Here is a 21,643-nt window from a genome sequence, read left to right as displayed (position 1 = left end):
GGGGTTGGGAAAGTGCCATAGAAGGGTCCATCTCTTATGACTTTTTCATAAAACTCATGTAATTACAGTAGGCATTGACAGGAAGGGATTTTGGAAGAGGAGTGATAGCATTGCTCTGTGCATTCCCTTGAATTTCTACCTAAGAGTCAATTAATGATGGAGATACTTTGTATTTATCCAGCAGCTCTGAATTTAACAGCTCTGAATTTCGTTGTTAATTCCCAGGATCCCAGCAGGAAACAAGTCAATCTCCTTGTTGTTCAGCACAAATATTTGGTCCTAAGGTTACTGATTGATAAGCTGTAAATTAGCTTTCATATGTTATGAATGCAAAGAAATACATTAACTTCCTTCCATACCCTGCCAAGTGGTTCTTCTTGGCAGCTCACTCCTCTGAGAATGGCAAAGATTACTTTGTCTTCATTGCAGGACAGGCAGTGAGAGAGGACCATTTGTCTGCAAAATGATTTCCATCAGGAAAATTCCTTACACTGTGATTCACTCATACCATGTGTGGAGGAATTAAATTCTGGGTGAGAAACATGAAGGAAACCCCACAGGAGAAGAAATGATTTGGCAGCTGATCTGTAAAGCTCTTTCAGCCACCTTTAAAGAAAGTGCTGTGATGCCAGTATCAGTTTCATTACACATCTGGGCTTGACTCATCTGCTACAGTAAAAGAAGAAAGAAACCCAAAGAAATAATTAAAGTTCATTATTGCATGGATATGAAATAGCATTATTAAATATCTACCTCACATTTATTTATAACCCTTCTTCCTGTCAGAGCCTGACATGTTTCGCAAACACCACTGAATGATTATATATTCTTTGCCCAAAATACTGAAGATGTTGCTCTGCATTTTATTCATCACTTGTTCAGTCAAAATTTATGTTCCTGCACAATTGGTACATTTTCCAGGATCTTCCTGTGTGGGTACATTACTCATGAGACCTATGAGGCATAGAGCAGGTTGGGATTGAAGTCCTTAAATTCCTTTTTGAGAATGCTGGTGTACTGTGAGGAGTGCTGGACTGGGCTCTCACACTATGTATTAGGGTGAGACTGGAAGAGAAGGATCCCACAGTTGTCACTCCAATGCAGTAGGCACGTCTTCGTTAGCAGGATACAGTCATGAAAGATGACACTTGTTGAGTGCTTCTCTTGGAAAATATATTGTCAGAGAGCAATAAGGTTTCCCCTCAGCCTCCTCTTCCCCAGACTAAATAGCCCCAGCTCCGTCAGCCTCTCCTCATAGGGCATATTCTCCAAGCCCTTCACAAGCCTTGTTGCCCTATGCTCCTTTACCATTGAGAAGCATCACCTCCTTCCATAGGTAGTTTCCATGGTCCATAGGGTGCTTTGCATGGAGAAGTCGGTGTGCAACCTAATATTTTTGATAAATTACACAGTGATATTATGGACTTAGTCAGCTTCCACAATTGGGTGTGAAAAAATATGTGTTCAGCATTAGCTGTACCAAGAATTTCCTCACTTGAAATCAGCAGAAAGTTTAGCATTTACCTGGAAAGAGGATTTTTCTGTTGATTTTCTTTTCCTCTGTTTTTTTACTTCTCTATTACTAGAAGACACCTGTGGTAAGAAAGTTTTCTTTCCAGAATGCAGGAAGTTTATTAGTTTGTATTTATAAATGAAATGCAAATACATCACCAGGAGAAGATACTGTCTTGTCTGTAAATGAGATTTGCTGGTGAAGCAATGTGGACTTCAGTCTCCAGTAGTTGGCTTGGTAACTCAACAGTAACAACTGACCCTATTTTACCTGAGTATGACATTCCTACATTTTTTAAACATGCTTGACCTGCCTTTGACATCCTTTGAGATCTGTGTTTTCTAAACCCTTTGTCCCATTCTCCACCTTTCTGAGCAGATTCTGTTTCTTTAGATGGTAGGAAAAGGTTCTTCACCAGAGATTAGTGCGAATAGAAGAGGCTCCCAAAGAGAATTGAGCACAGCCCTGATCTGCTGGAGTGCAAAGAGCATTTGGACAAAGCTCTCAGAAATAGGGTTTGAAATTTGAGTGATCCTGTATGGAAGCCACGAGTTGGGTTCTGTGATCCTTGTGTGTTCCTTCCAGTCCAGGATATTCTCTGTTTCATTCACTCCTCACTTTTTCGCTTTCTCACTGTTTCTCCTTGTCCCCCATCTCTTATTGGTGCCATTCCCCTCTGTAAAAGTTTTGGCAAAAAATTAAGAGCAAAGAGCACTGAAGCCAATTCCCTGATGTGTCTCCCTTTTTATAGCATGTGATACGATCAGTTGCATTTCTACAGTAACCATACTATTAATGTTTAAATTGCATTTATTGACATAATGAAACCTATTCTGAGACTTACAATACAAATATGCTCAAGGAACAGCTAGGAAAACAAGATAAGAGTATCTGAAAACCCAGGGAATTCTCGCAGGGTGGAGAGTAATAGCAAACATTATGTATTTTGCTCATCAACAATTTTTTTTTTTCCAACGAAAGCAGATTTTAAAAGTGTGGCAGTTCTCAACATATTAAGTGTGTGGCTGTGAAGCAAATTGAGATTAGCTCGTGTAGTGACTCCTTTCTGTGTAGCAGCAAACTGCTTCTGACTGATGCTTTAGTTTATAAAATTCCTCTCCTCAGCTGAGCCTGAGGAGGATAAAAGCATTTTCTGCCTACATCACTGTCTTTTGTATTAGGAAGTTTGAAGAAAGCCTACAGTCCTCGATTGCAGATGATTTTTATGTCTTAATGCATACTTATTTAGGGATTTTTTCCTCTCCTGTTTCATTTCAGATGCCAGCGTGAATCCTCCCAACACATTAACTAAATGTGACAGTGAAGTCCCTCTTTCAGGGCCCTCACCATGCAATAGACTGATGTTTTTAAGGAGCTGAACATGCCAGTGTGGGCCTTATAAACTGAAACCCACATGGGATGGATGTGAAATAAGGTTGAACAGAGACTGAAAGTGTGAATGGCAAAACATACTCCATTTTCCATTGATCCTTCTAGATGGTAGTATTTTTGAAGAGAAAAGTAGCAACCTATATGACTCAAAAGCACAGTGGTGTGTCATGATATAAAGCAGCATGCTGAAACAGAACTATCAGCTTTGGCCCACGTGTTTAAAACAAATATTTAAGCCTACTAAAGCTAAATAGAGCTGGTAAACAATGTTCAAGGAGTTCCATGCTATGAAAAAAAATACTAATAAAATGCTGACTGATACCCATGAAAATTTTGCCATAAACCTCAGTAGGATTAAAATTTAGCTGTCAGTCATCAGATCCCAGGAACTATAAGCCTGTTTTCTTGCTGATACGTACATATTTTTTGTTGGTCAGGCCCTCCTTTGTAACATGAAAGCTCATCCTGGATCTTGACAGGGAAGAAGATGGATTTTGTCTAAAATAACTGCTTCCCTGCTTTGGTACATCCTTCTTCAGCCATATTGGGCCTCCCTTGACTGATTTAAATTGACCTTCAGGCTTATTCCTTTCTTTTGCACTGTTTCGAGCTCTAAATCCTGAAGAATCAAGGACCTCTTGGCTGGCCTGAGCACGTTTTGTGAATAATTTCTGTGACTGTTCTCTACACTCTATAATGTCTTCAAAAGACACAATATTGAGCATCTGCTTTCTCCTCTCTCTCAACCACCAGTTTGTTTCTAATGAAATATTTATTAAGAGAATGATATTTGCAGGCAGAGAAGAAGATAATTCATGCGAGCAATCAGCTCTGGGTTAACTGGAGAATGAAAATGTCTTGGACCGAAGCAAAAACTCATAATCAAAGGACTCCCCAGCTATCCATCAAACAATCAATTACTGTATCCATTAGACCCCTTTCACCACACATTAGAACAATTTACTAGGCATGCTAATGTTCGGGTCATTGCTCCTTAAGGATGAGCACATAGCAGAGGCATCTATCAAAGTTTTGATGCTGTGTGATCTCATACAGTGTGAACATATAGCATAGATCACTTAATGTCCTCATGGTATCGTTAAGTCTATTAAAGACTTCGTTTCAAAAGGGCTTGCTAGTTGCCTTTAGACCTGAGCATCTCGAGGAAACAGAAGAATTCAGCATTTCACTTGGTTCAACCTTCTCCATGCTGACACAGATAGTCATTCTGTGTGGAATGTGAATAAGCAAACTACACATCAGTAAAACAGTGATGGTTCCGACACTTCTTTATTCTGACATATTTTCTACTCTTAAATGTGCCATGCTGGTAAAGAGATTATTTTTTTCTGGGAACAGGAAATCCGGACAGCACATCACCCCAGAACCATGTCGCTTAACTATCCTCATTCACTAGCAGATAAATCTAGTGTGATCTTGAATAATATGTTGGAAGAAACCATGTTAATATTTCCACAGCATAGATTTCTACCTCTGAAGGCAACTAGACTCCAACAATAAGTGGAGAAAGATAAGACACTCCATGGATAATGTATGCACATCCTTCACCTTGGTATGTGAAGTGTAGGTCTCTACCTCTAAGCCTGACATTTGAGGCTCCCTTTATAGTATGCGATGCAATCTCATGCGTTAAGTAGCTGTCAATCTTTTTAATCTGAAGTGTAGGACTCTTATCTCCATTGACATTATTGACAGTGTCTCCACTGAATATAATGGGAGTCTTAATAAGGAGTTTGGAGGTCAGTACTTGCCAGATACGTAAAGCTTGGTAAGGTGGATTTCTCGAAGTTCAATTTGACTGATGAGTTCAGACATAGGTATATACTGTGTAAACACCTGAAATTGCTTTAAAAGGGATCTCACGTGCATGTCTCTACCTCTAGACCTGATCTGATGGCACAGACTGGCATTTAGTTTCAAGTAACTCTATTAGCAGCAGCATTTAGCTCCTTAGCTCCATTAGCAGTGTGTAGCTCCTTAGAAAATCAGTGGAGAAAAGGGGGGGGGGGGGGGGGGGAAGAAGAGAAGCAAGGGTGTAGCTTCATTAAATTGAATTACTCACTTCACTATTTTAAGCAGGTGAGAAACAGAAAGCAATGAACACTCTGCAAACACCTTTCCTGGGGGGTCTTTTCCCCCCATAAACTCATGGATCCTTGGACAAAGAGTGGGGAGAGTGTTCTTGAGTGTGTGCACAAATGTTAGCAAGGTGTATCCTGTGCAGCGTGTCTAAAAGTTATGTAATACAAAGCTCATATTATGGTAGCAAAGAAGCATGGAGAAGCAATGGCATGAGAGAAAGCTCAAGAAAGACCCTGTCCTCTTCCAGTCAGCTGGAGCAGGATGAAACTTGCTGCCTTTTCTTTTTGTGTGAGTGTGGATGTGTCTGTCGGTATATGGGTTACATACTCATGTGCATGTGCCCACTGGAAATGCATGCTCATTGTTACTGCTGGCTGGACCTTGAGGGCATGGAGCTGCCAAATTTTGGGAGTAAGCAGTTATTTCACAAGGCATTATTAAGCTTGAGATGTAATCCAGTCATCAAAGCAAGAGCAGGAAGCTATCTACTTTCCAGTGAGAAGATCCTATTCCAATGTGGTTTTGGAGAGAGAGGTCTGTATCGGGGAGTGAAATATGATTTTAATTCAATATGTCCTAGCCTTGCAGAATCAGTTCACTTCTCCTTTATTGCTCTAGGAATGGAAAGTATCCAGTATCCAGATTTCAGCCCTTTGAGACTAGGTTGAATAGTTAAGAAAATTACTGGGAGGCAACCAATTAACTAAAACCACGGGCGGCATTTTTCAGAGTAGACTTTAACATGCGACAAAATTCCTTCTGTGTTTGCATGAGAATTTCCAACAGACGTATTTTTATGGCACAAGCAATGAAATCTTCAAGCTAATGGCTTGGGAAAGGTATTGGCATATGCAGAAAGAATAAAAGGGAGTACAACGAGGGTGAATAAACTAACATGAGCCATAGACTATAAAGCATCGGAAGAGAAAATGAAGGAGATGAATTAAGTGTTGTAGAAGAGAGTATCAAAAGAGATGTTACAGTCTATAAACACTTTCAGGTTGAAAATACAGATGAAATCTCGGTGAATTATTCACCAAGCTAAATGGTAGAATTCAGAATGGCCTAATGTTAGGAAAGAAACATTTGAGTGGTAAAGCTAATGAAGAACAGTTGTGTTGATGGTTAATGCCCCCATCAGTTTTGAAAGTGAATAGTACAGCTAAAACAAAAGTAAAATGAATAACAATGTTACAAGAAAATTGTAGAAGTTATCTGAATAATTATCTATGGCCTCTGTTGCCTTTGAAGGAGTTCAGATATTGTCGCTGATAAAATGCACATATTTTTGGTAGTTTGGTTACATGTTAGATTCTGAAGGCAGTGAGCTGAAAACCTTGCAGCATTTATTTATCTTAATCCTTTTCCTGAATGTTTTCTTTTGCAAACATTTTAGGTAGATTTTCAATCCTCATGAACGTCTTTGTGTAGCCTATTTGCTAATTGTGTGATATGGGACCGAACGGTGGAGCTACAGAAAGGTTAGCATCTCTGAAAACATATATCACAGAGACACCATAAAGCACATGAGGATAATAAAGCTGGCTTCCACTGAGTTCCTCTTCTGGTGTTTCCTATGTCTTTTCACTGTTTGGAAGGTTGAATTCACTTTGTCTTGCCTCCAAAATAACTCATGCAGGATAAGTTAGCAAAGTGCAGAATTCCCAATTAATTTTCCTTGGAAATTCAGGAGGAGCATTTTATTTCCTTGAGCAGTGTTTTTGATGAAAACTTTGATTTCCAGTTTTCATTATTTCACTTTGCAGATGCACTTATGACTTAATTTACTAAAAACGTTCAGTTTCTCTTTCTGGACACATCGTCTTAAATTAAAGTAATAACTTCATTGCTATTCCTAAGTAAAGATATAGTTTTCTTGCTGCTGACTGGGAAAGAATCAGATTTATCCACTCTTGCATCGTATGTTTGGGACAGGTAGAGGGAATGGCCAATGGAAGGGTACACCTGAAAGGTGCTTACAGTGAGAGTGGGGCAGGTCTCTTCTCACTAGTGACAAGTGACAGGACGAGGGGAAATGGCCTCAAGTTGTGCCAGGGCAAGTTTAGGTTGGATATTAGGAAGCACTTCTTTACAGAAAGGGTAGTTAAGTACTGGAATAGGCTCCGCAGGGAGGTGGTTGAATTCCCATCCCTGGATGTGTTTAAGAGCTATTTGGATGTGGTGCTCAGGGATATGATTTAGCAGAGGGTTTTTAGAGTTAGGTTACTATGGTTAGGCTGTGGTTGGACTTGATGATCTTCAAGGTCTTTTCCAACCTGGGTAATTCTATGATTCTGTGATTCTATGATCCTTAGCTTCAGGAGTCATGTCTCTTAAAAGAGACCAAGGAACTTGCTCCATACACAGTGCTTGGCTGTAGCACATAGAAAACAACAGGTAACTCTGGAACAAAGCTGTATGATCTTTCTAAAGTCCTTTTTAGACTGTTGTGTATTACTACTACCGGGTAGTCCTAAACCAGACTTGCAATATTTTCATTTTGATTCAGTTGTTTTATATGTTTTTACCATGCCTGTATTTAATTTTAGATCTTTTAAGGGTTTTTTATAACCTTTGCTTGTATTTTAATTAAAAACAAAAATGTTCTGAAGAAAAAACAATTAAGTTTTGTGTATAGTATTACTGTAATACCTAACAAGCGGTTGTCTGCAATCACATGTGGATCAATAGGCCTTACTGTAGCAAATCTATGTGTAAATTGAAAACGAAAAAAGGTTTATACAGCATGGGATAAGTGTGGATTTTTATTCACTCTTCTCATCACTGCTGTGCTTGTAGGTATGGTCTGTCAAAGACACTTTCTTGTTGGATGTTCAGTCTTCTATAAGGAAGACATTTTTTACATGAGTGGTGATAAGAGAAGTGGTGGATGCTTCATTCCAGGAGACATTCAAGTTCAGGCAGGTTGGGGCTCTGGACAACCTGATGGAGCTGTAGGTGTTCTTGTTCATTGCAGTGGAGTTGGACTGGATGACCCTTATAGATTGCTTCCAGCTCAAATGATTCCATGACTCTGTGACTTCAGACTTGGAGCTGATTGGTTTCTCTGCTGTTAATTTCACACTCACTTGGGGTGGATGTTTAGGATGGGATGGATTCTGCCCTGGGCTCCAATGACTTGATTTGCTTTCTGTTGAGGGGTCACTTTCTTTAATAGAAGCACCTCATGAGAGTCACCAGATAATTACTTAGATGGACTCTGCCTGGCTCTGACTCTTTCTAGATCTTTTTGAGTAGATCACACTGACTTCATGTTTCTGGCCTATGTTGCTGCCTCATTCAGAGTTAGCGATGAAATAATTCTCTGTGAATTTGACCAAAGGACTGAACACCATTTGCTGCAGAAGGCAGACTGTTTAACTCTTGAAACCTCATTATTCCTAATGGTGAAATCTGGTATGTAATAATTCCCAACTGTAGAAGGCTTCTGAGAAGAGGCTGTGAGTAAAAAATAGGTTATGTTCGCCTGCAGAGGCAGTGCTGTTGTCCAAGAGACAGTCATTTCTGTACCACATTATCTTGCTTGCTGTAATGCTGACATAATTTGAGCGGGGGTTCTTCCGTGGGTGATACCAGAAGCTGTGGTTGGGTGAAGAAGCCTTGTCCCATCCTGCTGCTCCAACCTCAGCAACCAGTTTTTCTCCATCACATCCACAGAGATGAACTTCACTGTGATAAAGAAGCATTGACTTGTCTTTCCTTTCCATTCACTGACCACCTACCCCAGCGGATGCTCTGCAAAGCCGTTCATGGGCAGTGAGAACCTAATTTCTGATTAGGCTTTTGGGCAGTAGGTATGGTGTTGTGAATGCAGACAGTGCCAGGGCTGTGAAACAGGCAGGTGTCTTGTTCAGGGCAGTCACTAAAGAGCAGTTTTTCTCAATCTCAGACTGTGAGCATTTTCTTCGGTCCACTGAAACTCTGGAAAATGTCAGTGGTGAGAAGAGATTAAAAGATTGCTGTCAGAGGTTTGTTTTGTGGGAATCGGTTGTGTTTGTGAGAAAAGATGGCTGAGGACGCTAAAAACAACAGAGAAGGAGATGAGGATTGATAGGAGTGGCTTTCATCTGAAGTGCATGGCATAAAAATATACTCTGTTTTTGTCACTGCCGTGTGAATCCAACTGCTCTACTTGGCATAACAGCTATTAGGATTCAGTAAGTGCACCCAGTTTCATACTTCTCATGTAAGAGAAAAGCAGTGAATGACTTGAAAGAAAAAGGCATACTTGTTATTTCTCTCACTTCTCACTATAGGGTGGCATAGTGCCCATGCTAGGGATTGTCTCTTCTACCTTAAGAAACTGAATTTGGCTCTTGCCTCTATATGAACCCGGGAAAAGGCTTCATGCTTGTGGTTTTTTTTTGTTTGTTTTTTTTTTTTTTTTTTTGGGTTTTTTTTTTTTTTTTTTGTCCCTAGATGGGTGTTAATGAGTGAACCAGTGACTCATTTGCCTCCTAGCTTGCCTTTCTAGTAGGAGCCTGCTCACCAGCTGTATGGCACACACGTTAGGAGGCAGAAACAACGCTGTCCTTTCTAGACAGCCACGATGCATCTGTGAGCACGGCCCATTTACACAAACGCTGAGTGCTTCAGATATTCAGCAAGGGAGCTGCGAGCAGGGGAGTTTTCTGCCTAGCATCAGGATCCAGGGATGATGTACAGTGCAGCTCTCAGCAAGCAGTGCCAGCCAAAACACAGTGCCAGCAGCAGGGCTGTGCAGAGCCAGAGAGTTATGAGAATGCAATTCAAACCGCTAGGAAAGGGCAGGAACAGCTTTAGAAATGTGATGCGATGCTGTAAAAATATAGGTGAATGCCCTCCTTCACGACAGTCCTAAAGGAATATTTATGCTTTTGCTTTGTATGCACAGAGAAGCCACCTGAAGATGCCATCAGTATAGGCAGTTGGCTCTGGGAAGGATGAGTTTGGATATTTGTGATCAGACTTTAGTCATTCAGTGTAATGAGTTTGTGAAGAAGAGGCTGTTAGATTATTAAGATGGGAAAACTGTACCTCTTAACACTGTTGCTTTCATTATACTCACATTTCTACAGGACTGCCTATGAGGGCTGCTCTGAAAGTAATGCTTCCTGTTTTATTATTCTAGAATCATATAATGGTATGGGTTGGAATGGTATGATCATCTTTCAGATCACTCAGCTCCAGCCCTTGCTAAAGGCAGGGATATCTCCCATCAGACCAGGTTGCTCAAAGCCTCATCCAGCCTGGACTTGAATGCTACCAGGAGGGGGCATCCACAGCCTTGCTGTACAACCTGTTTCAGTATCATACCACCCTCACAGTAAAGAATTTCTTCCTAATATCTAGTCTAAATCCACTCTCTTTCCATTTAAAACCATTCGTTCTTGTTCAGAGGGGCATGTCTGACATGGAGGCTGTAGATGTCCTATTGCTGGAGGCTTTTTGAGGTCAGATTGCATGGGATCCTGTGCAGTCTGATTTGGTGACTGACAACCCTGCCCAAGGCAAGGAGGTTGGAACTAGATGATTTTTAAGGTACTCTCCAACCTAAGCCATTCTGTGGAAGCACGTATGAAGCAATGGAGAACAAACAGTGGATGTTAGTACTGTGAAGGGAGGCTATAAGGATGAAGGGGACAGACTCTTCAGCAGGGTCTGTTATGATTGACAGAACAAGGGTTTCAAACTAAGTAAAAGTGGGGAGATTCAGGTTGGATCTAAAGAAGAAACTTTACCTGGTGCATCACTGGCAACAGTACGTAGCTAATAATGTTAACTATGTTGAAAAATACTGTTTTAAACCTTAGAATTTTATCTATCAAATTGTGCTCTTGTGCTCTTAGTATCTGTTGCCATTTCCATGGAGATAAACAGGAGGCATTATTTTTGGGGTGACCTATGTAATTGCATGGAATGTGAAATTCTCAGTCAAAGGAAAGAAAGGAGAAGGACTGGAAATAAGAACAGTCCATTATGAGGATACGGTAAGAATTACGCTGAGCAAAAAAGCATATCAAAATGTAACCCTTGGGATAAGTTTGCCCTAGAAGATAATACTCTCTATGGGGTTGTGCTCAGCATCAGCCCCATCACCTGAGGCTAGAAGGAAGGTCGTTCGTACTACATTTGTTCTTCACCTGTAGGTTAAAATATGCTGTGCTTCTTTAAAGCATTTTGGGTATCAGAGAGCTAAACCTCAGGCTCCTGGCTTATTTTCCTTTTCTTCATCTGCCACAGACACATCATTTAATTTTCCAACTTGGAGTACAGTGAGATCGACTCTGAACTAGAGCAGCCCTAGGAGCTGAGGTCAGGATTGCTCAAAATGAATTTTGTGGAGTAATAAAGTCTTGAAGGAAAAATGAAGAAGAAGGAAACAGTGGGAGGTATGAACTAGGTACTCTGTTAGTAACTCTCTTCTAGTTCCAGGAAACTAAATGGATTTTCTTAGACTTCATGACTGCAGAGTCTGGAGCGATTAGATTTATAAATGCTGAAAAGCGATTCAGCAAAATAATTTTGGTTCCCACATTTTCCTTAAAATAAGTAATTTCTTGCAGACCCCAGCTAAGAGGAAGCTGGTAAAAATGGTGATTTTCATACTCAATTTCAGGTCCACATCGCTCAAAAGTAAACAACTTGATCAGGAGGGAAGACAGCACAACATGAGACGTTCTAGTTAATTTAAATAAAAATGCACTTCAACCCTTCCCATTATGCTAATTTTACCATGATTTTGGGTTTTTTTTTCTCATGCTACATTGGTGCAGAGTAATCACATTTCCATAACTTGAAGAAATTGCTGAATGCATTTTAGTATTTGCCTGTGTTAGCGATGCACGCAGGAAAGAAAAGGTCCCACTGAAAGTTGTCTTCGTTAAGGATCCAAAACCAGTAGTTTAAAGTGTGACCAGTGTCTGGGTGAAGAGGAGGAACAAACGATGGGTAATTTGTGATTGCATTTCTCATTGCTGTTGGAAGTTCCTCTCCTAAGATAACAGAGCTCAGATTGCCAATCACTACTGCGATCTTCTGCGTGAAAGATAACGTGAAGTTGCAATAGCACTATTTCACTCCTCTAAAAGATTTAGAAGTCCCAGTCTGCTTGTTCTGTGCATGCCTGAGGCCTTTCTACCTGTAATTGCTTTGGGCTTTTGCTTGGCAAGAAGCAGCTCTAAATCTCATTGAGGCTGCAGGGTGAGTTGTTTTGGAAGGGTGGTTTGAGAAAGATGATCTAATCCAATTTATCTGTCTTCTTAACCTGTATATTGTGGGTAGGCAGGCCAAACTGGCTACTCCCTGCCATTTTTGTTCTAGGCAGCTCGCAGTGCCAACGTACTGTTAAAAAGGCTTCACAGACATGTAGCATAACTATTGCAGTATTCTGCACAGTGGTCCTCCATGTAGAGTGTTTTATTGATCTTTAATGCAGGCACTCTGGCCTCATTTTTCTACATGCAATAAAACATGAATCTCAAAGCTGGGATGCTAGTGAGAATAGGAGATCCTCATAAAGCGTAGCCTCGCTGTTTATATGTCTATACATACCATAAAGCAGGAGATAAATGTTTCTGCATTTGCATTTTGTGTGAAAGCCAGAGTCAAAATGTTACCCAAGGAGACATGTTAGTTTGCAGGAGGTGTGGGAAGTGTGTTGAGTATTGCTTGAGCTGGCTGTCTCCCTGCTAGAGGCAGGCAGAGCTTCTGGAGACTGGGAAGACAAAGTACCTTTCCTGGGTTTACTATCTGAAGCATGTAAACTCTATTTTCATATCTGCAGAAGGCTTCCTTGGAACAACCTGCAATATGTAGTACAAAATTAGCTCATGTGAATGAGACTTCTTATACCTGTGCTTATATACATTTGGAGGTATCCAGGGAATTTGGGAGCTATGCTGAGCAAATCAGAGGAGGGTTATTTTCTGTTCAGAGATGGTTTTGAATGGAGATAAATTGCTCTGAGTAGTAGAGCCAGCGGCCAGACCAACTGCAAGACCTTGCAAGATGATGAGTGAACAAAGCAAAGGCAGTGATGTTGTCTGCTGGGACATGTGCAAAGCCTTTCACAACGTCCCACAACACATCCTTTTCTCTAAATTGAAATGATATGGATTTGAAGCCTGGACTATTCAGTGGATAGAGTGTCGATGGGTTTATCACATCCGGAGCATTGTGATCAATCATTTATGTCCAGGTGGAGTATGATCATGAGTGGTGACACCCAGACATCTGGACAACCTGGTCTTGTGGGTAGCAACCAGCCCGTAGCAGTGGGGTTGGAACTCGATGATCTTTTAAGGCTCCTTCCCACTGAAGTCATTCTGTGATTCATTGATTCTATAATCTAGAATAAATGAGACAGCTTTCAATTGTGAGTTTCTTGCATCCCTGTGATTATCTTTAATATCTTTCCAAAAGCCTTGTTTACTTGATTATTTTGATTTCTAGTAAGGGGAAAACCTATAATGAGCAATCAGAAATTGCATCATTAGAGAAGTAAAAGAGAGATACAGGGCAGAATTGTTTCCAGCACACACCTGCAGGAAATTCCCTAATACTCTGAAGATGAACCCTTTGGGTGATGACATGTTAGGTGGAGTTCCTGTTAGATTTCTGCTTCTAGGTGGAGTAAACAGCCTGTGGGAACCAGAAGAGAGGTCATTTCAGTCCCTTCCTTGGCTGTTTTGTGTGACATAGGTTGTACAGCTCTTAATATTGCTGTGTACAGAGAGAAGACGTGTGTTAGTTTCCCATTTTGGCTCTTCTGATATACAAATGGGGAGTGAAGTAGGCACAGAGCTGAGAAGGGGTTGTCTTTGGAGACGTGCAATTGCCCATGCAAAGATTTGACAACTGCTGAAGTACAGATACTTACAGAACTTGTCTCCTTCCACATAAAGCCTTCCCCCCCCTTTTTTCCCCTTTATATCGGCTGTATATAACATCTTCCCATTTGTAGAATAAATCTGATAAAAAAATGTAGTTGTAAGCAGCAATGATTTTATCCCAGTGAAAAGATATTATCCAACAGAAAATATGTTGTGCTAGGGCATAATTTTTCAGATATGACGAATAACAGCAAAGTGTGACCCTCAGTCCTGAGAATTTAGCTTTAAAAGAACCACTGAGCATATCAGATAAACTCAACTTTTTCTCTCCTATCTTTCTTTTCAAAGGCAGAGTTTGTTTTATAGATACATCGTGACAAAAATCTGCCACAGGCAAATTTCAACAAAAGAGCAACTTCAAACACATCCAATTAACAATTTATGAAAGGAAATCCTACAGAAAATTACACAGAGATTCACAGGGCATAAAATTCGGCACTAAATCAAATTTAATGTGGAAATGTCTATACGGGGAGTTATGGCCCCTTGCAGTGCATTGACAAAAGGAACGTTATCTGTGGAAGCTCAATGAGTGCCCTCTGTCATATCTCTTTTTGCTATAAATAAAAGATTTTGTCAGGGACAGAAAAACTGAAAAGGAAAAGAAAACCCCTGATAAACCCAGTTATACACAGTTTTCAATCGGAAGTATTAAAAATAATTAGATTTCTTTGCACTTTCAAATCCAGGATTTGTTCAGTTTATCACTGAAATGAATTTGTACCATCAACAACTACAGAATCAGTTTTCATTTGGCTGCATGGCCAGCCACTGTATATATCCCACTAGTAGGTCCTGGTGACTATATTTAAAGTTATTATGGAGCTGTTTTTGTGTCTGGAAGGAAATTTTGGACCCCTCTCTGCATCTCCTTGTCACACAATTCATTTGTTCATTCAGCTGTTGTGGTTGGGTTTTCTTGAAGGATATTAAGTATACAAAATCACATAATTGCCTTCAGTAGCTCTGAAATTAACTTAAGCCACTACATTGTTTGGAGAAAAACATCTGTGTCTAGACCATTATCTATTTAAATACATAAATAGCCTGAGATGGTTGAGCAGCATCACTTACATTGCTCCATCTGTATTATTTCGGGGTTGTTTACAGAGACTAGGACCAGCAAGGGAGGGTGACTGATAAGTTGAAAGAAGCCAAGACCAAGCATCTTTGTGATGCAACTATATTGTTATATGTACTAACATCATCTGAAGAGCTCCTTATTGAATTGTTTAACTCCTCTGTTCCTTCATCAGAACAGAATGGGAAGCATTAGATCGTTAGCAAATTTGATATATTCCACTGAAATGTTTATCTTCACAAGAAAGGATGGATTCATGTGCATGCATTCATGTGCATTTGACTCCATGGCGCAGCATCCTTGTGTTGAATAAGGGGAGTTGAATTCAAACAGTTCCTTCCAACTCAAACAATTCTATGGTTCTGTGATAGTATAAGGTTTTCCCTGTCAGACACATGGGTCCTCCCAGCCTACACATCCTTGTGCAGTGTAACTGCCTCTTTATAATGTATTTTCCGCGTTTGTGCAGATGCAATGACATCCTATGTCACTATGCAGCCCTATAATACCCCATGGTGCATTGTTGTTAATTTTTGAGTTTATTAATATATATGTATTGGCAATGAAATGCTCAGCCACATAAGTTAGTGTCCAAGGCACATAGTAATAGGTGAATAAAACACCCCTAGATTACCTGAATCCTATTAAAATATGCATTTCAAAATGTAAATGAATTTTTATACTGATTTGAAATAATTATTTTCTTCCTGTCACACATGCTGTCTGTGTAGATAACAGATCCTAGAGAAGCATGAGGTGAAACAGAGTAAGATGTTCATGTCAGAGGGTTTTATTATATATATATAATATATATATGTATGTATGTATAATGTATATGTTTGAAATATACTTGACTAGATATGAACAATTTTTTTCTGTATGCCTCTGTCTCTTCCATTACCCATTAGCCAGCTTGTCTAAATATAACAGTTAGATACTACTCAGTTTCTCTTTACTTCCTTCAGAGTTCCTCTAAAGTAGATCTCTAAGCAATGCAGCGAGAAGTAAAACCCCTTATAAGCTGTGTTTTTCCCTCATTAACCTGCCTCCCTCATAAGTGCTTGATTTTCTCATTCTTGCCCAGGTGATTTGACATTGTCTAATCTTTCCCACTGCAACTTCTACTCTACACTTCTCCAGTCCTTCTGTGCTCTTCTAATATGATCTCTGTTGGCCTTGCTTCACATTCACTTTGAGGGAATTTAAAGCATTTAACATCCATGAAAACTTAGATGAAGCAAGAGAGCAAAAGCTTTTACTTCTCAAACACCTCTTGAAGAGCCCCAGTGTTTCTGCTTCAGATCAGTCCAGATTCAGGGAGTTAAGTGCCATCCTGAACTGTTGGGCTTGTTTTCTTCCATAATTTTCAGGAGCTTTGGGGATATTCAGGCTAAGAATGTGCTATAGCACACACTTCTTTCAACTTAAGAGTGTTGGAAGCAGTTGGGTTACTCTTTTATTATAACTTTTGATTAGGAATCAGAGCTCAGATCAAGGTCAGCTGAAAGGACAGTGTGCGCTGTTTGAAGTGAAATACTTGATTGTGATTGTAGGACTGGAGTCTTCTGTGGGACCTATTAGTTTAGGACTTTAACTTAACCTCCCGAACGTCCATACCAAACTCGTGTTGGTTCTTTCTCAGAGTGGTTTAGACTGAACCATCTCAGTAGGCATAGACGCTAAAGGATGAGAAGAGAAGGCCTTGTTGAACATCTGCCCTTATGTGCAGTGTAGATGCAGCTGAATCTTGAACAGGCACTTTGAATATGAGTCTAGATACCAGTACAGCTCCCAGAGCCAGAAATCATTGGCTTACCTAGAAAACAGTATGTGATATGTAAGCAAAAGCAAGTCAACTTTAGAGAGGAGGCTCTATGATGCTGTGCCTATAGCAGGTGGGTAGCAATAGGGTCATCTTTGAGGTCCTTTCCAACTCAAGCCATTGTGTGATTCTATGATTCTGTATTATTTCTAAGCTGTTGACAGTACAGTCACATTACTGTAATGTTTCTGTTTCTCCTTTTTTAAGCCATATTTATATTTTCCCAAAAATAAACAAGAAATTTTCCTTTGTTGTGTTCCACGATGTAAGCTGGATTGTTAAGTCTTCAAGGCAAATACATAGGACTTGTGCATGTCTGATACAGCATCTAATTACAGAGAAACCTGCAGTAAAATGAATACAGTAAATGCAAATTTCTTTCATTTGCACATAAAGTTTTTGTTCGGTGAGAACTGTCACGTGCTGAATGCTGGGTGTCTAATGTAGCTCAGGAGATATGGCTTCAGGTCCTAACACTCCACAAGACTTGATGTGTGTCCTCTCATGTAACTTTCTGTTGCCCTCTTCACCATGGTTTATGCAGCCTATTATATAACTGTTTTCTTTTCCTGTAAGAAGGCCACATGTATATATAACTAAAAAGATTTACACTTCCTTTGCTTTCTTCTCATTCCTCCGTCTGAGCAGAGCCCTAGGACTCCCTTCTCTGACCTAGCTGACGATGAGAAGATTTTTAATGGAGGAGATGGCACGTGGCAAAAGCAGAGTCAGGATCAAGCCTTGCTTTCAGAAATCACAGAGGAGGATCTGGAAGCCATCCGTCAGCGGGAGGAGGCCATTCAACAGATTGAGGTCAGTAATAACCTTCTCATGTCATGGCCTTGCAGACTGAAAGTGCAGACATCTTGTGTTTTGCATTGCTCAACATGACAAAAGAAATGCTTATTTATGTGTCTGTCTGTATATCATCACTAGATATAGGAGAGATTATCATGTTATTCTAAAACTGGAGATGATTGGCTGAAGGAAGTATTAATAGTTAACATGACCAAAAATAAAAATGCCAAGAAGTGATCAGTTTTCATTGGCTAGTGTTTTCCTCTTTCATTATGGTCTGTAGTGAGGCACTTCAATTGAACTTGGTTCCTCAGTGAAACAACTTTTTTGGTGTGTGCAAACTTCAGACTCAAATCTGTGACAGACAGAAATTATTCATCTTTACCATTAAAGAGAATAAGAGATTAAATAACTTCTTCAGTTTTTCAAGAATTATTGCTTTATTAAAGTATTCGGATGTTCTTAACATAAGTAAAAGACTCACACTATTTTTGTTCACATTTTTCCTTGGAGGTGCTATAAATATAATATGGTAAAAAGAACAAAAAGAGGTCTGAATGAGTTAAACATCCCACATTCTTCTTTTTATACTTTGCTTTTTGTGCTTTGGGGAAACTCTTGTTTCTCAAATGTAAGTAATAAATGAATAAAACCTACTACATGTAAATTTTTTCTTTTACTAATTTATATGCTTTTACAGGCCTGAACTCAAGATGAACCTAAAAAGTGGGCTTCAGAATAAACCAGAATATTTAATTAAGGACTGTACTTGGCCTTTTAATGGGATTGAGCTAATTTTATCAGAATGGATCTTGGTTGCATTGTAGTAGGAGTAGTGATTGAGTTAGGACAGGTAAAAGGGGACTAATGTTCCTGCTGTAGACCAGTGCCATGAGGATTTCACCTCTGCACACAGTAATAGCTACACACGGGTTAATGCTTTAAATAAAAAATCTGGTAATTTTACAAACTTGGGTCAAGATTTAATCTCTGGGTATATTTAATCTCTGTTATGGTTTGCTGAAGAGACATAATTGAGCATTGTACACTTGTGTGCATTTCTAAGGATGAAATTGTGAAATATCATCTCATTAAGAATCCTTGTATGTGATTTGTCCTTCCATACTGAGGTAGTTTCTGTGCATCCACAAGGTAAAATCTCCAGGGAACTTCACTGCAAGAAGATGCATGTCCTGGGATGATCCTTCACTGTGTTTGCCTGTTAGATAATGGAGAATGGCAAACTCCAAGCCAGTCTTAGTCACATCATATTTGTGAAATCAAGAGGTGTATATAAGGTGTCTCCTTATTTCACTGGAGATGCTTTCCAGTAGCTCTATGTATTTTTCTGCCTACTTACTAATTTCCCTCCTAATAACTTACTCAACTTATATAGTTAGTAAGGTTCCGGTTTCTGCTTCCTAAGGATGTGTGCACTGTGCTTTTACTTGCAGCTTTTCCCTGTGTCCATGGTAGCTGTATCCACTTTGTTTTGCTCTCCCAGATTCATGTTCATCCAGTAAGCAGGACTGCATTCGGGTTGTTAAGCACTGGAATAATCTATCCAGGGAGGTGGTTGAGTCACCATCCCTGGATGTGTTTAAAAACCAGTTGGATGTAGTGCTCATGGACATGATTTAGCAGAGGGTTATTAGTTAGTGTAGTGTGGTTGGGTCATGGTTGGACATGATGAGCTTAAGGTCTTTTCCAACCTGAGTGATTGTATGATTGTATGATTCTATGATTCCACATACATTATTTCAAATGCAGCTAAAATATTTCTCCTCAGGAGCAAAGTATCAAATGGGTTTTTTGGACTGTGTCATACCTCTCTTCAGCTGTATTTGAATAAGCAGATAATGCTTTAAAATCAATTTCGCTGGGTTTTGTTTTTCTGTTTGCTGACCCGTATGAACATTTTTTCCTGAAAGGGCTCATCTTGTGCATTAAAACTTCCAGGATTTCATTAGAAGTGGTTGGTATACAGAGAAGGGACTCACCGAGCTCAAAGTCATCCTTACAACTTATTTTTTATCAATATATTTTAATAACCAGTAATTAACCAAGAGGGCTGCAAGGAAGTATTATTCTTAGCTCTCTAGCTCAACTAACAAACTAAATTTAACACCAAAATGATGTGTAGCATTTGCTCTCCTGACCACTCTAGAGACTTGAATGAAGAATAGAGCTGTACAAAATGTATTGTATGCAGGTAGTTGGGTCTTACTGGAATTTGTACTATTCTGATTGCCTACCACCAGAAACATGTGGGACAAGCAGCACAGTAGAGGTCACAGAGCATTGCAAGTACATCATGTCTTCTGGGGTACTCAGATTAACACGTAACTTCAGAGAATCCTGTGATGCTGCTACCAGTGCTGGACCTTTTCTTAGGGAGACATTGAATTTGTCCTTCTTGCAGGAACAGTTATAATACCTTTTTTGTGTTACTAAAGGAACAAGGAATGAAATTCCCTTCCCATCTTCTTTTACTGAAAGGAGATTGATAGATAGAAAATTGTGTCCATAGTCATCTTAATGTTCCAATGGCTCTTTCCTACTTGTGTGTTTTTCTTATCTCCAGAATCTCTTAGGAGGTTCAGGTTAATGGGACATCATCCTGTGTCATGAACATCTCTTGAGGCACTTCTCAGAGTTCACAGTTTCTAGATAGAAAGGTAATAGCCATGTCAGAAGTTCAGCTGGCTGTTCGTTTTATTTAAATGTAATACTTTTGCTATTGCTTGCAGATTAAAAATAGAGAAGTCTGCTAGGGAGATGTCTTGCCAAAACCTTATATTTTGGATAAAGATCTTTATTGCTTGGAAATGTCAAAATCTGGTAGGACACGGCAGCCTTGACACAAGTGTTATCTCTTAAAATATTGCTTTGAACTGTTATATAAAGCCTATTTTAACTTGAACTGTATTGGCAGTGAATAATAGATGCCATAACAACTTTATATATAGCACTGTAAAATTTGCCATCAGAAATACATGAGCTGAACAGTAATGTGCATTGTCAAGACTCAGTGTTGGCACAATCCCTTCCATAGCAAATTTAGATAATTTATCCCCCTATGCCTTTCGTTGGCACCTGGAAGGAGTTAAAACATGAATGAGGAACTTAGCCTGGCAACTGGAATGACCCACAGAAGAAAGGTGCTAAATGTCATATTGATTCAGAAGAAAGTGATTCTGGTGATCCTTCCCATACAGACATAGCTTCTCTAGCTTTATCAGAGACTGAGAGGAGAAGAAACCAAACACTACCAGCACTTCCTTGGAGTGGCCATCAAGTCATTAAATGTCCTTCACAATGTTGTAATATAAGAAGGACATGAAGCTTTTAGAGAGTAGCCAAAGGAGGGCTATGAAGATGGTGAAGGAACTGGAGGTCAAGACATGAGGAGCCAAATGAAGATCTGGTGAATCTATTTGAATTATAGTTTGATGATAAATCATCACTAGATGGAAGGAGAGTCGCTGCAAATGGGAGACCATCAGCTACACAAACCCATGGAGAGTGTGCCAACAGAAGGGTGCTAGGAAACCATTTGGAACAACTAATTCAAGTGTCAAATGTGCCATGAACTAATGTGACCTGAGCTCCCATCACACTGATCTTAAGTCATTTACCTCTAAAACAAGGGTAGGAGTGTCATCCTATATCTAATATGGAATTGAGAGAGTTCTTTAACATGTTATTTGTTCATTTTGGTTAGCAGACAGGAAAGATCCCCTGGGGTATTTCTGTAGGTTTCTTTTTCTTTTTGTTCTTTATTTAGTGCAGAACTCAGGCATTAAGTTGGTGGATAGAAGAAAATGGACAGTTTTCTCCAGCTATATATGGTCATCAGTGCATGAGAGTGGATGCCCTCTGATGATGTTTTGCTAAATTGTGGGAAGTGAGTATAGGTGGAGAACACCTCCTCACCGTTTATAACCGTCATTCTTATCAAGGAGAAAGCAAAAGAAAACAACCGAAGTTCATTTTAGCTGATACTTCTGTTGGTAAAGAGATGAGTTGAATAGTCTGTG

At 39.7% G+C, this 21,643-nt stretch overlaps 1 protein-coding gene across 5 annotated transcripts in view; it reads left to right on the top strand.

Moving 5' to 3' along the window:
* Window positions 1-21,643, top strand: part of TSNARE1 (t-SNARE domain containing 1) — a 408,620-nt gene that overhangs the window by 188,757 nt on the left and 198,220 nt on the right. For all 5 annotated transcript variants that reach the window (XM_015856414.2, XM_032442928.1, XM_032442929.1 and 2 more), the window contains one exon: window positions 17,454-17,618. In XM_015856414.2, the coding sequence (XP_015711900.2) occupies window positions 17,454-17,618 (165 nt within the window). The remainder of the gene's footprint in view (window positions 1-17,453; window positions 17,619-21,643) is intronic.

Source organism: Coturnix japonica, chromosome 2 (genome assembly GCF_001577835.2).
Source record: "Coturnix japonica isolate 7356 chromosome 2, Coturnix japonica 2.1, whole genome shotgun sequence".
Lineage (NCBI taxonomy): Eukaryota > Metazoa > Chordata > Aves > Galliformes > Phasianidae > Coturnix > Coturnix japonica.
Note: the sequence above shows the minus strand (reverse complement) of the source record. Positions and strands in the feature narration are given on the sequence as shown.